Raw genomic sequence first — 17,655 nt, forward strand, 5'->3', positions numbered from 1 at the left:
AAGAGGAATCAGCCACAAGGGACTCCTAAAATTATCATACATTTTAATTCATACTGGAAATAAGTGGAGGAGGCCATTCAGCCCTGCAAGTCAGTTCCACCATTTAATGAGATCATGGTTGAGCTGAATTCGAACTCCCATTTCCTTTAACACCACAGACCAGCAAAAACCTATCAATCTTAAATTTGAAATCAATTGAGCCAGCAGCTAGTGCAGTTTGACTGTCCACAGAACTAATATCGTTTGCATGAAGGTGGCACAGTGGTTAACACCGCTGCCTGTCAGCACCAGGGACATGGGTTCGATTCCTGGCTTGGGTCACTGTCCGTGTAGAGTTTGCACATTCTCCCCATGTTTGCAGGGGTTTCTTCCAAGTGCTCTGGTTTCCTCCCAAAGTCCAAAGAAGTGCAGGTTAGGTTAACTGGCTATGCTAAATTGTCCCTTTAGCATTGGGTTCATAAGGAAAATAATTAGGATTATGGGGATAGGGCATGGGTGGGATTGTGTGCAGACTCAGTGGGCCAAATGGCCTCCTTCTGCACTGGAGCTTTTCTATGGATTCTATGAAATGTCTCCCAACATCACTTGAATGGTTTGACCGCTTTTAAAATTATAGCCCCTTACCCTTAATGCCCCACCCCTCCACCTACCCCATTGATTCCTTTCAAAATCCTTAAGTTCTTTTTTGTCTATTCACCCCTTAAATCTTCTATATTCCAGGAGCACAATCCTAATTTATGTAACCATTCCTCAATCAAATTACTGGAGCCCTGCTAACATCTTGATGGATCTGCACTGCAATCTTAGAGATTCTATAAACTATAACACCCAAATGTGGTTGAAACAGGGTTTCATATAGCTGCAGGAAAAATTTATCCTTTTTATACTTCTCATTATAAAGGCTGGCGTTTCATCATCCTTTTTCATTACTTTTTGTAGGCAACTACCAAATTTCAAATATTCATAGAATGCCTACAGTGCAGGAGGCGGCCATTCAGCCCATCGATACTGCACTGACCACAATGCCACCCAGTCCCTATCCCCATAACCCCATGCATTTACCCAACACTAAAGGGCAATTTAGCATGGCCAATCCACATAAACCACACATCTTTGGAAATAGTTTAAAGATTTTAAGTGACTGGTGACAAGCTAATTCACTTTAGATCTCCTAGCTCTTCACTACATAAATTGGTGCAAGGTATAAAATTTAACAATGCCATAGTAAAATTTGAGACCAGCTTCTTTTTCTACTACAGATTGAGCATGGTTTACTTTGCAAAAAAAGCACAAGGGGAAACTAACTAGTTGAGTGCTTATTGCCATCAACAGTTGCCCTGAGATGGTGCTTCTTGATACTCTTGAAATGTCGCAGCCCTTGTCGGTGAAGATGAGGTGATTGTGTTGATGCTGATGCAATTGAGACTACCCAAGATTTTGACCAAATGATTCAAGAATTGTGACATAGATCCAAGTCATGATACTGTTTGACTTGATGGCAAATGTTGAAATAAAGGTGTTCCTATGCACTTGTCCTTCTAGATGGCAGAGTCTGAAAGTTCGGGAGTCCAGTCATTGTGCATCATGATGTAGGAGCTGGACATTTAGCATCTCAAATATTCTGGATGTAATGCATTATATTATTGTGTAGCTCGGTTCTGATGAAAGACCACTGACTTGGAATCTAATACTTTCTCTCTCCACAGATACTGACAGACTTGAACATTTCCAACATTTTGTTTTTATTTCATATTTTCAGTATCTACCATTGTCTAAAATCCAAAAAAAATTTCATAAAATGACAGTGTAAGAATCAGTGATCATTTGTTAGAACACAAACCATTATAAGCTGATATTTAATTGGGTTTCTCTGAGAAGGATTTTCCTCTGACTTTAATATTCATTGAAATAAGGGTTCAGCTGATGTAGAAAAATAGTTACATTTGGCCTGAGATGTAAACATGCATCTATCAAATACTGTAATTTCAGAATTCAGAACAGGCAAAAAGTCTACCTTTAAAAGACATAATCAAGGTAATCGAGACAAATTATTCCTATTCAAGATCTTGACGTAATGTCAGTAAAAGTAGAGAGATCCACCCTGCTGGAACTTGATAAAATGAGTGAAAAGGAATAATTTAGTTAGCTGGAATTAAGCAAATAAACTTTGAATGAAAATTGGTGCATTACTTACATAAGCACGGTGTGTTATCTCAAGTGATGGTAAATATATACCTGAAAACCTCTTGGCAGCAAGAACTTTCAAATCGTTATTCATGGAGTTAACTTGCCTTAAGAATTTATCAGTTCCTAAGGGTGAGTGTCCGTCTTGTGTCTTTAAATGACCAAACATTCCTAGGTCTCAGTTAGAAAACAGAATTCAGCACATGCTTAGTTACTTATTATGGTTTATTAGATTAAAATTAATAGTTTACAATAAAATATAGCACAAGAATAAAGAATGTATTTTATACATCCGAGCCATTATTGGTTCCAAATGTAATTTTATTCTAATTTAATAATTACATCATTATGTTCATACAGGAAAAGGCCATGGTAAAGGATGTGACGCTCTGTACTTCTCCCACTAATACATAGGTCTACACAGCATGAAGGTGGGAAAGTAGCCCCCTCCCAGTCATCTAGCAATGACTGTAACACTACATTCTGCACTCTCTCCTTTCATTCTCTATGAGCGGTATGCTTTGTATAGCGCGCAAGAAACCATACTTTTCACCGTACGATTTGATTTATTATTGTCACATGTATTAACATAGTTTCTCGCGTGCTATATAGACAAAACATACCATTCGTAAGACAAGGAAATGGGAGAGTTCAGAATGTAGTGTTACGGTCATAGCTAGGGTGTAGAGAATGATCAAATTAATGCAAGATAGGTCCATTCATAAGTCTGACAGCATCAGGGAAACTGCTGTTCTTGAGGTTGGTTGGTACGTGACCTCAAACTTCTGTATCTTTTTCCCGAAGGACGAAGATGGAAGAGAGACTGTCCGGGCTCCTTAATTATGCCGGCTGCTTTGCCGAGGCAGCAGCAAAATCAATTATGATAAGCGTATGCTAATACACGTGACAATAATAAATCAAATCAAATGCAATCAATTCTGTTTCTTAAATTCTTTCATGCCATGTGGGTGTCGCTGGTATGGCCAGCATTGTTGCCCATCCCCAACTGCCCTAGAACTGCACAGCTTGTTAGGCCATTTCAGAAGGCAATTAAGAGTCAATTGTATTGCTCTGGATCTGGAGTAACATGGAGGCCAGGCCAGATATGGATACAAAAACACATGATATAAGAAATAGCAGAAGTAAACCTACAGCTCACTATGCCTGCTTCACCCCACATCTAGTTCTGAGACACCAAATATCTATCTACCCCAGCCTCAAGTGTATTCAACCTTCCTGGGATAGAGAATTCCAAATAATCACAACCGTTTGAGTGAACTAATTTCTTTCCACCCTAGTCCTAAATTCTTGGCCTCTTATCGTGAGGCTATTTTAGATTACTCAACAAGTAGAACCAATCTGTGCAGTGCAAACCAACGTACACGGTGGTATCATGGTTAGCACTGCTGCCTCTCAGCACCAGGGACCGGGATCAATTCGAGCCTCATGTTACTGTGCAGAGTTTGCACATTCTCCCTGTGTCTGCACAGGTTTCCTCCACATGCTCCAGTTTCCCCTACCAGCTTCCCACACTCCAAAGATGTCTGGGTTAGGTTGATTGGCCATGCTAAATTGTCCCCTAGTGTCAGGGGACTTAGAGTAAAAATGTGGGGTTACGGGGATAGGGCTGGGTAGGATTGTTGTCGGTGCAGACTCGATGGGCCAAAGGCCTCCTTCTGCACTGTAGGGATTCTATTCTAATCTCTCACTGCCCACCTTATCTTGCAGCATTTCACTACCTACCAACTTGAAAAAGTCCACTCTACTTTCCATCATTACTCAATCCTCTTACTCCCAATTCCATGAGCCTTTATCATACCAATTAATCTTTTATGCAGTGCCTTATTGAATATTTTTTGGGAATATAGGTATAGTAAATCTATCGGTTCCCTTTTCTCTACCCTACGAGTAGTTTTGGGATTTAGTTTTTTTTAGGATGGTAGATGCCTTTCCCTAAAGGACATCACTGAACCAGATGGGTTGACACAACAATCGATAGCAGTTGTACTTGAGACTAGCTTTCAATTCGAGACTTTTTTTTTATTTGAATTTAAATTCCACCAGCTGCCTGGCACCATTCTTAAACAACAACGTAACATTAGCTGCTTTCCAATCTTCCGGCACTTCCCCGGAATCCAGCGACGTTTGGAAAATAACCACCAAGGCATCCACTATCACCTCCGCCATTTCTTTCAGAACCCTCGGATGCATTCCATCCGGTCCTGGGGACTTGTCCACAATCAGTCCCTCCAGTCTGTCGAGCACCGCCTCTCTAGCAACAATAATGTCATTGAGACCCTCCAGTCCTACCACCTTTCCATCTCTAACACCCGGCAAATTATTCACATCCTCCGTGAAGACCGAAACAAAAAAGTTATTCAAGACCTCAGCCATTTCCCCATCCCCCACCACTAAGTCCTCCTTCTCATCCTCTAAGGGTCCAACGTTCACCCTAGCCAGCCTCTTCCTTTTTATATATTTATAAAAGCTCTTGCTATCCTTTTTTATATTAAGCGCTAGCCCAGCTTCATAGTTTCTCCTACCCTTCTTTATCAACTTCTTTGTCAATCTTTGTTGACATTTAAACCTCTCCCAATCCTCTTCTCGCCCACTACTCTTAGCTACTCTAAACGCCTCCGCTTTCAATTTAACACTTTCCTTCACCTCCTTCGTTATCCATGGCTTATTACCTCTCCTCCTACGGTCCTTTTTGACCATCGGAATAAATTTCTGCTGAGCACCAAGAAAGATCTCCTTAAAGATCCTCCACTGCTCCACAGCAGACCTACCTTCCAACGCGCTCCCCCAGTCCACATTCGCCAATTCTTCTCTCATCCTACCGTACTCCCCTCTGTTTAAACAAAGGACGCGTGTCCGGGAACCCACTTTCTCCTCCTCCATCTGCACCAGAAACTCCACCATACAATGATCACTCTCCCCAAGAGGATCCTTCACCGCAAGGTCCCTAATTCTACCCGCCTCATTACATAACACCAGATCCAAGATAGCTCGCTCCCTCGTCAGCTCCAACACACACTGTTCAAGGAAACTATCCCGGCAGCATTCCAAGAACTCCTCCTCGAGCCCACCGCGTCCAACATGGGTCGACCAATCAATATGCAGATTGAAATCCCCCATAATTACGGCCGTCCCATTCCTGCATGCCGCACTTATTTGTGCGTTAACAGCCCGCCCCACCTCCAGATCATTATTCGGGGGCCTATAGACGACACCCACCAGCGTCTTCCTCCCTTTGCTGTTCCTAATCTCCACCCACAACGATTCCACTTTCTGCTCTTTGTCTCCAATATCATCCCTTGCTACCACCCTGATGCTATCCTTAATCAGCAGAGCTACGCTCCCCGCTTTTTCCTCCCGCCTATCCTTCCTAAACACTTGATACCCCTGGACATTCAGCTCCCAGTCCCTGTCACCCTGCAGCCACGTCTCTGTAATGGCCACCAGATCATATCCATTTGTGCTGATCTGCGCCACCAGCTCATCCACTTTATTCCGAATGCTTTGTGCATTCGGATAAAGTGCCTTCATCCCAGCCTTCACTTGGACCCTATTTGCCGGAACGCCACCAACCATACTCACGCCCCCTACTCCCTTTATTATTGGGACATCCTCGACCTCTTCCCTTACCTGTACCCTCTCCTTAACTTTAGACCCCGTAATGTCACCTACCCTCGCTTCCACCCTCCCCCCCCCAAAATTAGTTTAAAGCCCTGTCTACAGTCCTCTTTACACGATTCGCCAGCACTCTGGTCCCAGCACAGTTCAGACCAACCCCATCCCACCTGAACAGGTCCCACCTACCCCAATACTGATGCCAATGCCCCATAAATTCAAACCCATTCCTCCCACACCAATCCCTGAGCCACCCATTCACTTCCTTAATCCTATCAACCCTACGCCCGTCTGCACTTGGTTCAGGCAGTAGCCCAGAGATAACCACCTTGTCAGTTCTACTTTTTAATTCCATTCCCAGCTTATCATACTCCCTCCCCAGATCCTCAGTCCGCATTTTGCCTACATCGTTGGCACCCACATGTACCACAACGACCGGATTCTCACGCTCCCATTCCAGGTTCCTCTGCAGCCCAGATGCGACATCCTGGACCCGAGCACCAGGCAGACAACACACTCTTCTGTGCACTTTGTCATTGTGACAAAGGACAGTGTCAATACCCTTCACCCCACTATCCCCAATTACTACTACGTTCCTTTTCACCTTCTCCTTGCCTATGCCCTGCTGCATCACTGTACTGTGTGCAGTTTGCTCACCGACCTCACCTCCCTCGTTCTCGTCCACACTGGAAGCAAGAACCTCAAACCTGTTATGCAGATTGAGAGGCTGAGGCCTCCGCTCCCCACCCCCCTTCCTCCTCTCAGCAGCCCCCTCTTGTTCCTGACCCTTAGAGTTAGCCAGTCCAGGGGGGGTGGATGTCACTTGCACCCCATTGACAATGGCACCCTCTCTCCCCCTGATGAGCCTCAGTGTCTGTAGCTCAGAGGCCAGCTCATCTACCTTGAGCTGGAGCTCCTCCAGCAACCTGCACTTACTGCAGACATGGTCACTGGGAAGGACGCTGGGGTCCACCAGTTCCCACATCATACAGAAACAACACATGACATGCCCTTCCATTATTCACTGTAGTAATATTGAAAATTTCCACACGAGCTTACCTGGCCCTTTTTCCCCCCAGCCCTTTTGATCTTAAGCCCTAATAGCTCACTCTGCTTCCCTCTCACTCCGCTGCCCGCTCCGACACTGCCCGCTGTCTACACCAGGCCTCCTTTTAAACCTGGTGCTGTTTTAAAGCCTGCTCCCCCACAACTCCCTGCTAAACCACTCCCTTAGAATTCTTAAAGCGGTAAATACAAAAAGCCCACAAAAATGCTTTTAAATGATTTAAACAGTTCTACAAGGTACTGTTACTAGAGAGGCGGTGCTCGACAGAGTGGAGGGGCTGATTGTGGACAAGTCCCCAGGACCGGATGGAATGCATCCGAGGGTTCTGAAAGAAATGGCGGAGGTGATAGTGGATGCCTCGGTGGTTATTTTCCAGACGTCGCTGGATTCTGGGGAAGTGCCAGAAGATTGGAAAACGGCTAATGTTACGCCGTTGTTTAAGAAGGGTGCCAGGCAAAAGGCAGGGAATTATAGGCCGGTTAGTTTAACGTCTGTTGTAGGTAAAATGTTAGAATCCATCATCAAGGAGGAAATAGCAAGGCATCTTGAGGGGAATTGCTTGATAGAGCAGATGCAGCATGGTTTCGTTAAGGGGAAGTCGTGTCTGACAAATTTACTGGAGTTCTATGAGGATGTGTCTAGGGCGGTGGATAGAGGAGAGCCGGTGGATGTGGTCTTTCTTGATTTTCAGAAGGCGTTTGACACGGTACCTCACAAGAGGTTATTGCAGAAGGTAAGGGGACATGGAGTTGGGGGTAGGGTGTTAGCGTGGATAGAGGATTGGTTGTCAAATAGGAGGCAGAGAGTGGGGGTCAATGGGTGTTATTCAGATTGGCGGTTGGTGACTAGTGGAGTGCCCCAGGGGTCGGTGCTGGGGCCTCAGCTATTTACCATTTATATAGATGATCTGGAGGAGGGAACCGAGTGTATGGTGTCGAAATTTGCTGATGACACCAAGATTGGTGGAACGACAAATTGTGCGGAGGGAGTGGAGAGTCTACAGAAGGATCTAGATAGGCTGGGCGAATGGACCAGGAACTGGCAAATGGAATTTAATGTTGGCAAGTGCGAGGTGGTCCACTTTGGTAGGAATAATGGTAGGAAGGATTATTACTTGCGTGGCGAAAAACTGCAGCAGGCGACGGTGCAGAGGGACCTCGGGGTCCTTGTGCATGAGTCGCAAAAACCCAGCTTGCAGGTGGTCAGGAAGGCGAATGGGATGCTGGCCTTCATAGCGAGGGGGATTGAATATAAAAGTAGGGAGGTCTTGCTGTGGCTGTATAGGGCATTGGTGAGGCCGCAGCTGGAGTACTGTGTGCAGTTTTGGGCGCCGTACTTACGCAAGGATATTTTGGCCTTGGAGGGAGTGCAGAGGAGGTTTACTAGGCTGATGCCGGAGTTGAGGGGGTTGAGCTATGAGGAGAGGCTGAATAAACTAGGCTTGTACTCGTTAAGAGTTTAGAAGAATGAGGGGAGATCTCATTGAGACATATAAGATGATGAATGGGATGGATAGGATAGAGGTGGAGAGACTCTTCCCACTCAAAGGACAGTAGGACTAGGGGGCACAGCCTCAAGATAAAGGGGGGGGCGGTTTAGAACGGAGTTGAGGAAGAACTTCTTCACTCAAAGGGTGGTGAATCTCTGGAATTCTCTGCCCGTTGAAGTGGTGGAGGCTGCCTCGCTAAATATTTTTATGACGCGGGTTGATGGGTTTTTGATAAGAGAGGGGATTAAGAGTTATGGGGAGAGGGCGGGAATGTGGAACTGAGCCACGACAGATCAGCCATGATCTTATTGAATGGCGGGGCAGGCTCGAAGGGCTAGATGGCCTACTCCTGCTCCTATTTCTTATGTTCTTATGTAAGTTCTTACTACAAAGTGCTTTAAACTTATTTAAACAGGTTTTTAACAGGTAATTTCTTATCTGTCTCTCTGCTCCTTCACTCGTCTGCTCCAGCAACTCTCAACATTTTACAAACCTCTATCAGGTCGCCTCTCAACCTCCATCTCTCCTGGGAAAACAGCCCTAGCTCCCTCAACCTATCTTCATAAGGCATGCCTCCCAATCCAGGCAACATCCTTGTCAATCTCCTCTGCACCCTCTCAATAGCTTCCACATCCTTCCTGTAGTGAGGCGGCCAAAACCATGACTTTGCAATAGGTCAGTAATTGATCCATACAAACCCAGGAAGGTCCGAGTCCTGCTAGGGTATGTTGTGTAAGCTGATCTCAGTCAGCATAACAACAAGGGAAGGAAAAAGCTCAAATCACCTGCATGTGTGGAAATTATGTTAAGAATAGTAATTGGATTTGGAATAGTCTGTTACGTGTTCACTGGAAAGCCTCACCCTCGTACTTTGCAAGGTGAAACATTGGGGAATCTTATTCCAGCAAGAATTAAGCAACATCAAAAAAGAAAAACATTTGTGGAAGAATACCTGTTACCCGAGGGTCAACTCCTTCCGATGCAAGCAGTTATATTCTTTTACACCAACCTGTGTTACTTGTGCATCAGATAGGCACAAAGAGAGCCTCTATACACTCTGCTGATATTGGCTCAGTGAGTTCTTGGTCAGCTCAGAGAAAGAAACAAGACACCAGTCTTCATTATGACCAGAAAAGTATCTACCAATATCAGCACCATGTTGCTCCAGCAGTTTCTGACCCTTGAATATTAGGCCTGCCCAACTTGGGAGGGAAATGTGTGCGTGGTGATTGAAGTTGGCCATCACTAGGGATGTTTTACATGTTGATGCAAGGAATGAAGGCTCAGGTAAGAAAGTTTATTTTAAATTGGAAACATCTTTTACATTATAGTGCAGGCTTCAGAGAGCGATACAAGATGGAAACAAGGGAAGCTCTTTACAGATTCCATTTCAAAGTGAAAGACAACCAGCACCCAAAGTATGAGAAGACCAATAGCTGCAAGACGACTGGAGTAACCACAGTTGCTCAAAAGTAGGCATCAAGTCTCCCCTGCTTAATAGATTTATTCAGTAATATCATCAAGAAATCGAATTCCACCATTTCATGGTCAATGCATTATTTAGCAATCATACTGCCATAACAAGGCATATTATGGTTTTGTTACAATTAGGTCACTGAATTACCGCAGTGATGTATCAACTTTAAATCATTTAAATGTGAGCACAATTTATTTTATTGCTGCATGAACATGGTTATCTTTCAATGGAAAGTTGCAGCTTGTTAAATGAATTAGAATCCTATTTGAGTACAATCAGAATAAAGTTGCTGAATTGCTGCAACTAAGACTCATACAATGCTGCTGTTACCCAAAATACCTAACAATAACAGACATGGCTATTATTCGGTTTAAACGTTCCGTCACTTATATTCACTGTGCCATCAATGTTAACCTCAGGAGAAGTTCAGCCTCATAGCAGAAGTCACACAAAAAGTGCTGATGAAATTCGCCCTCGAAGTGGATGAATTAAACTGAGACAAAAAGGCTGATCGTTAAAAGGATTCGAATGAAATGAGATTGGACAGCTTCAGTTCAAAACGTCCTGATTGAAATTGTCCTCAAATTCGGCAAAACACACTCCGAGTGCGTGCAGATAAGCTACAGAAAGCCACTTTCCATAGCAAATAAAATAAAACGTAGCACACTTTAGCAGGAACACAGTTTAGTGTAACTGCTGAATCTATTCCTTCATTTCCCTCTGCGAAGTCCCAGAACTCCGGGAGTCGATACAATCAATCCTGAACAATTACTCATGGCCCTCTTGTTCTTGTGCTTTTTAATAATGCAGATTATTCCTCTGGGTGTCAGGTTAAAGTAGCTCTTAGTGAGAACACCAATTTACCATTGTTAGACATGTGCTCTAAATGTTACTTGATCAAAGCATTTTTCCTTTTAGAAAAATAGCCTGGATGATAATTGCACAATCCCTACATAACCCCTAATCACATAAAATTGAGCCCAGACAGTGCATATTACATGGCCATTAATTTATGGATATTTGGATGAGCACTTGAAATATCATAACATTCAAGGATATGGGACAAGTGCAGGAAAGTGGGATTAGTGTGCCTTTAGTGGTAGTTATTGTTAGTGCAGACTCGATGGACCAAAAGGCCTTTTCAGCACTGTATGACTCCATGACTAGAATGGTGTCAGCCTGGTGTAAATCATCGCAATTTACCACGAAGACTAAGGGATTGCACCTGCAGCACAAGCCACAGTGCTATTGTACAGTCAATATCGTATGCATACATAGTCAGTTGATGTATTAAGCAAAAGCCAAGACTTTATTGCTTCAAGGTAGTCTAGACTAGCCTATTGATTGTAATATGGTTGGGCCTATGATGTATTTCTTACTAAACCCTGTTCTTATAAAATCTGTTCCTTTCAGCTAGTCAGCAGCTGTTTGTCAGGTTCCTGTACATTTGTTTGTCCTTGAATAGCCCAAGTCAAAGCCTACCACGTGCCAGGTACAGAGACAGCACCATGCAGCTTTTCCAGAAGACATTTTAACTGGGCATGAGTTACATCTCCTCAAGAATCAGGAAACTGACATACTGAGCACAGTTGGAAACCCAGAGGTCTCAAAATGAATTAATTAACTCAGTTTTATAAACTGAAAATTTAATTATCCAAATTGCTGAGGACAGGTACAGAACTGTAGAAAGGAAAATAAATGACATTTGAGTATACACCATCATCCATATTATCACTCAAAAGCATCCTCTGTATAAAAATCTTGTACGCACCAAGTATGCATCACCAGATTAAATATCATCAGATTTCCCTTAGCACTAAAAGCATGTAGAACACGTCACAGCTATCCATTCACAATGTCATACTGGGTGTACAACAAAATTCTTCTCAAACCACTGTCTTTTTTTCCCCAGTGGAGGTGGAAGAAAAGAGGAAAGTTAATCAAATTTTGCCCAGCGATGTTTACATTTGGAATGCCAGACTTCTGAAAGAAGCATCATTATTTGAAGAGTGAAAGCATTGAGATTCATTGCACAGTTCAAGTGGCTATTCTTTTAGTTTACATTCAATTGCAGTATTTACTATAAAGTATGTCACGCTATCAGTCTTTGTGATTGCTATTTGGGAACAGTTACTTCCTGGAATATATTGTATTATTGATTGTCATTTTCTAAGGATATAAATCCAAATTTCCTTGGCAGATTTCACATTGAGTACTTGCACAAAACTACATGTTTTGTAATATTCCCCTTAATGGCAATTCATTCTAATTTCACTACAGTTAGTGATCACTACTTGGATCAATATTTGTAAGCATCCTCCCACTATAAAAGCGAAATATACAAAAAAAACAAAAAGATAGATCAAGTTACTTCAAGAATTGCATTGAGAGCAATCAGACAGATTGAAAAAATATTTGAGCCAAGCCTGTGGTTATGAGATAAAATTAAATGCATCTCCAAAGGCTGTCAAGAAGTCTGTTATTGGTGGCAATGCAACTTTCACAAGAGGTCATTAAAATAAAGCAACGTTGGACATTTTAGTTTCGATCTGATCAAAGACACAGCAAATAATTAGATGCACCACAAATACAATCTGCAGTGCGTTTCTTTCAGCCAGTCAAACCCAAACTGATGCAACAAAGAGAAAAGGAACAATTTTTGAGACTTACTAAGCAGCGGAATCATTGAGCTGGTATTCCCTGGATCGACCAAAGCAAGCCTGAACTCCAGCGTCACCCCAGAGCCTTCTGATCACATTTGCTAAATCTTCAGGCAAGATGCCCTGCTCCTCAGCAGTGCCAGACAGCGCAAACAGCTGGCGTGCATCATCCTGAAGATAAAACACAACAACAAATGTTAGAAGATTCCAGTTATGGTCAGCCTTCACAGTCTACTTCTATTGGAGATACTGCTTCCCTTTCTCCTTTTAAAACAGACAAATTCATAGTCATTTTGCCATGAAGATTACCACTTAGGGATCATCTTAACACATCATATGGGTGGGAAATCCCAATCAACATTAGCATCAAGCAATCCCAGTTCAAATGCAGTACAACCAGTTGAAGAATAAATCTCCCTATATATGAACAATATGCCTTAATCCCAAAGAATTGGTACTTCTTGCAATCAACCAAATTAGTAGCTTTTTATGCTTGTCCCACTTTGTCCAGGAACTAGACTGTGAATGTTCAAATTAATTCATTTTCAAAAATCATTTGTGGAACATGGGTGTTGCTGGCTGGCTAACATTTGTTGCCTATTCCCATAGAAGGCAATTGAGAGTTAACCACATTGCTGTGGCTCTGGAGTCACATGTCAGCCAGACCAGGTAAGGACAGCAGATTTTCTTCTCCGAAGGACACCAGTGAATGAGATGAGCTTTTCCAAAAATTGACAGTGGTTTGTTTCATGGTCATCAGTAGATTTTTAATTCCAGGTTTTTTTTTTAATGAATTCAAATTCCATCAACTGCCGTGACAGGATTTAAACCTGGGTCCCCAGAACATTAGCTGAGTTTCTGGATTAATAGTTTAGTGTTAATATCACTAGGCCATCACTTCTCCCCTTTCGGGCCTCAATAACAGAGAGACCATAAGACATTAGGGCAAAGGTAGGCCATTCAGTCCATCAGGTATGCGCTTTCAAATGAGTTAATGAGTTATCTGATGGGATAATCTTCGACTCCACTTTCCTGCCTTACCTCATAATCCTGAATTCCCTTACTGATTAAAAACCGATCTCAGCTTTGAACACGCTTAACAACCCAGCCTCTGTAACCCTCTGTGGTAAAAAATTCCACAGATTCACTACCTTCAGAGCAGAAATTCCTCCTCATCTGTCTTAAATTGATGACCCCTTACTCAGATTATGCCCTCTGGTCCTACACTCTCCCACAAGGGGAACCACCTTTCAGCATCTACCCTGTGCATCTTCTCCCAGCTATTCGTAATCAGTAAGCTTTTGAGAAGATTTTTTTTAATAGCTCAAGTGTGTGGACAATTTGAATAGCCAGCAGCAAGTTTTCCTCCATTCGTTTGTGGAGCATGGGTGTCGCTGGCATTTATTGCCCATCCCTCATTGCCCTAGAGAAGGTGATGGTGAGCTGCCTCCTTGAATCGTAGCAGTACGTGTTCTGTGGGTGGACCCACAATGCCATTAGGGAGGGAATTCCAGGATTTCAACTCAGCGACTGTGAAGGAATGGTGATATATTTTCAAATCAGGACGGTGAGTGGCTTGGAGGGGAACTTGCAGGTGGTGGTGTTCCCATGTGTCATTTGCCCTTGTCCTTTGAGATGTAAGTGGTTGTGGGTTTGAAAGATGCTGTCTAAGGATGTTGGTGAATTGCTGAAGTGCATCTTGTAGATAGTACGCACTGCTGCTCCTGTGCGTCAATGGTGGAGGGAGTCATGTTTGTGGATATGGTGCCAATAAAGCAGGCTGCTCTGTCCTGGATGACATCAAGCTTCTTGAGTGTTGTTGAAGCTGCACCCATCCAGGCAAGTGGGGAGTATTTCATCACACTCCTGACCTGTACCTCGTAGATGGTGGACAGATTTTGGGGAGTCAGAAGGCGAGTTATTTGCCATAGTATTCCTAGCCTCTGACCTATTCTTGTAGCCACTGTGTTTATGTGGTGAGTCCAGTTGAGGTTCTGGTCAATGGTAAGCCCAAGGGTGTTGACAGTGGGGGATTCGGTGATGGTTACACCATTGAATGTCAAGAGATAGTGGTTAGAGTGTCTTTTACTGGTGATGGTCATTGCCTGGTATTTGTGTGGTGCAAATGTTACTTGTCACATGTCAGCCCAAGCCAGGATATTGTCAAAATATTGTTGCATTTCAATGTGGACTGCTTCAGTATCTGAGGAGTCACGAATGGTGCTGAACATTGTGCAATCATCAGCGAACATCCCCTCTTCTGACCATATGAAGGAGGGAAAGTCATTGGTGAAGCGGCTGAAGATTGTTGGGCCTAGGACACTACCCCGAGGGAGTCCTGCAGAAATATCTTGGAGCTGAGACAACTGATCTTCCACAACCACAACCATCATCGTACGTACCAGGTACGACTTCAACCAGTGGAGTATTCCCCTGATACCCAACGAGTCCACCACAAAATGGTTGTTTATTTCAGAACTCACCCCAAAACTAACTCTACGGCATCCACTCTCACAAACACACACACGTACACTCAAGGGAAGTACAGGTGAAAAAAATAGTACGCTTTTACAAGTTACTAAAAAAAGAACAGTTCATAATTCATGTGATTATGATGTTCTGGAAAATACCCATTGCAGGACTGAAGAAAAGACATTTTTGTTCCTTTAGTACAGCTTAGGAAAATTCAACTGCCGAATGTCATTTTCAGGATTCTCTTGAAGAGAGATAGGTTTTAGGAAGGCGACACTTGTTTCTAGTACTGGTACCAGTAAGATAGTTCGATGTATTGGTGGACATGAAAAGGAGGAGGCTTGGAGACCTTATGATGTTTCACACTTCTCATTCCCCACCTAGACCTGCACTGAACCATGGAATGAGATTGCATAGGGAATTTTTATTTCTACATCATTAATCATCTTCAGAACAGGGAATCTCTTACCAGACCGGGAGACAACTAGATTTCCTTTTCTAGATTGCTCAACCATCAAGGATTTACAGGAAGAGTTATGGATAACACAAAGAACGTTGGTATTATCAAATTACACATGGCTCCTGGGAATTTAATGAAGTGCATTGTCCAAGAAACATTGTTATTGCCACACAGAAATTAACAAATACAAATTAACCCAGTATACACTGTGTTGTTGCACAGGAACAACATAACTGCATAGAGTATGAAATAACCAAAGCAGATGAAAGATTTAAGTGGTTAGTATTCAATAAGGTCAGCAGCTAAAATTTTTCCCTCACGAATCTCTAAATTTCAGTCTCCAAGCCTCCTCCTTTTCATGTCCACCAATACATTGAACAGTCTTACTGGTACCAAGATTAGAAGCAAGTAGCTTTATCGCCTGCCTAAAACCTATCTCTTCAAGAGAATCCTGAAAATGCCATTCCTAAGCTGTACTAAAGGAACAAAAATGTCTTTTCATCAGTCCTGCAATGGATATTTTCCAGAACATGACAACCACATGAATTATGAGCTGTTTTCCTTTTTTCCTGAATCATTTGAGTTTCCATTGTTTGATGAGGTAGGAAAATTATTTAAAATGGTTTAAAAGGCATGTTAAGAATCAAATAAAATCTTCATGAACCATCAGATTTTTTAAAAAAGCACAAACTAGGCAAAATATGTTTTAGCCATGACTCTGGTGATGTAACCAGGGGAGGGAAAAGGGATATAAGGGCAGCATGGTGGCACAGTGGATAGCACTTCTGTCTCACAGCATCAGGGACACAGGTTCAATTCCAGCCCTGGGTGACAGTCTGTTGGAGTTTGCACGTTCTCCCTGTATCTGCATGAGTTTCCTTGGATATTCCCATTTCCTCCCATGGTCCATAGTTGTGCAGGTTAGATGGATTGCCCATGCTAAGTTGTCCCTTAGTGTCAGAGGGATTAGCACGGTAAGTACGTGAGGTTATGAGAATAGGGCCTGGGTGGGATTGTCATCAGTGCAGGCTCGATGGGCTGAATGGCCTCCATAGGGATTACAAAGAACAAAGACAATTACAGCACAAGAACAGGCCCTTTGGCCCGCCAAGGCTACGATTCTATTCTATGATTCCTATTCTATAATAAAGCAGGTATCTGAGTCACAACCATTAACGACAATAACACACCAAGATCCAAATAAAATAACTATTCAACCTGTAATTTGTCAATCATTCCAAAGGGAATCAAACACTGTTCTCATCAAATGCTGAACCAATAGCAATAGGTTGTCAAAATTGGGTTCGTAAGTTTCTCCTCCGCACTCACCACAAACCAAAAGCAGTGCTGAGACCATCACAAGTGTCTCTTTTATCTAACCCACCTGGACTCGATCTCATACCAAACTGGAACAGGCTGTAAAATTAAATGAATTACAGAAATTGGATAAACAAATACCGTATCTACTTGTGTATAGGTCAACCCTATGATTTTTACCTCATGTAAAAGTCCAGGTCAACTACTTTTCAGGGATCAAAACCAAATCATCCAATCTCTACACACATCAGAAATATCAATTAATTTCTCATTGAAGCAGATACACATACCAGAATTCCTCCAGTTTGTTCTCAGCAATTAAGATTGCAGATTGATTTTGATTTTTGGGAAGAGAAACTAATAGATCGAAGACAGGCAATAAACAGTACACATGGAAATAAGATGCAGGAACCAACTTTCAAAGCAAACTTCAAATAAATTATCCCTGAAGCTTCTGTGTTCTCAATCACCAGATTTGACCTTCCTGGAGAAAGGGGAGGCTCAGGCTCTTGCCAACTGGGCTTTTGCAAATGCCGCCTCAGTGTAATCCCCCTGCAGCAAGGCCTAGGTCAAGGGCTGGGAGCTGCTTGCATGACATTTTCTAATGGTGTCACTATAGGAAGGAAAAATGGACAGCACTGATTAAAAAAAAAGGGTTAAAAGGGGTATGGTGAACAGGTCGGGAGGTGAATTTGAGACCAGGGAGAGATGAGCCATGATCTGGTTGAATGGCAGAACAGGCTCGAAGGGCTGAATTGCCTACCTGCTCTGAATTGCTATGTTTCTATGTATATAACATGCACTCTGTCAATGGCACTAAAATAGTTAATGATTAAGCTGGGAGACAACTTGGAATCTTACTAGATTGGAGTTTGGTCACAGATCAGCCATTACCTC

At 42.9% G+C, this 17,655-nt stretch overlaps 1 protein-coding gene across 1 annotated transcript in view; it reads right to left on the reverse strand.

Moving 5' to 3' along the window:
- The window catches only part of LOC145335738 (guanine nucleotide-binding protein G(i) subunit alpha-2), a 238,938-nt gene that overhangs the window by 106,010 nt on the left and 115,273 nt on the right, over nt 1-17,655 (reverse strand). The window contains exon 4 of the mRNA XM_080181461.1: nt 12,520-12,680. Within this exon, the coding sequence (XP_080037587.1) occupies nt 12,520-12,680 (161 nt within the window). The remainder of the gene's footprint in view (nt 1-12,519; nt 12,681-17,655) is intronic.

Source organism: Carcharhinus amblyrhynchos, chromosome 3 (genome assembly GCF_965287045.1).
Source record: "Carcharhinus amblyrhynchos chromosome 3, sCarAmb.v2.hapA, whole genome shotgun sequence".
Taxonomy (NCBI): Eukaryota; Metazoa; Chordata; class Chondrichthyes; order Carcharhiniformes; family Carcharhinidae; genus Carcharhinus; species Carcharhinus amblyrhynchos.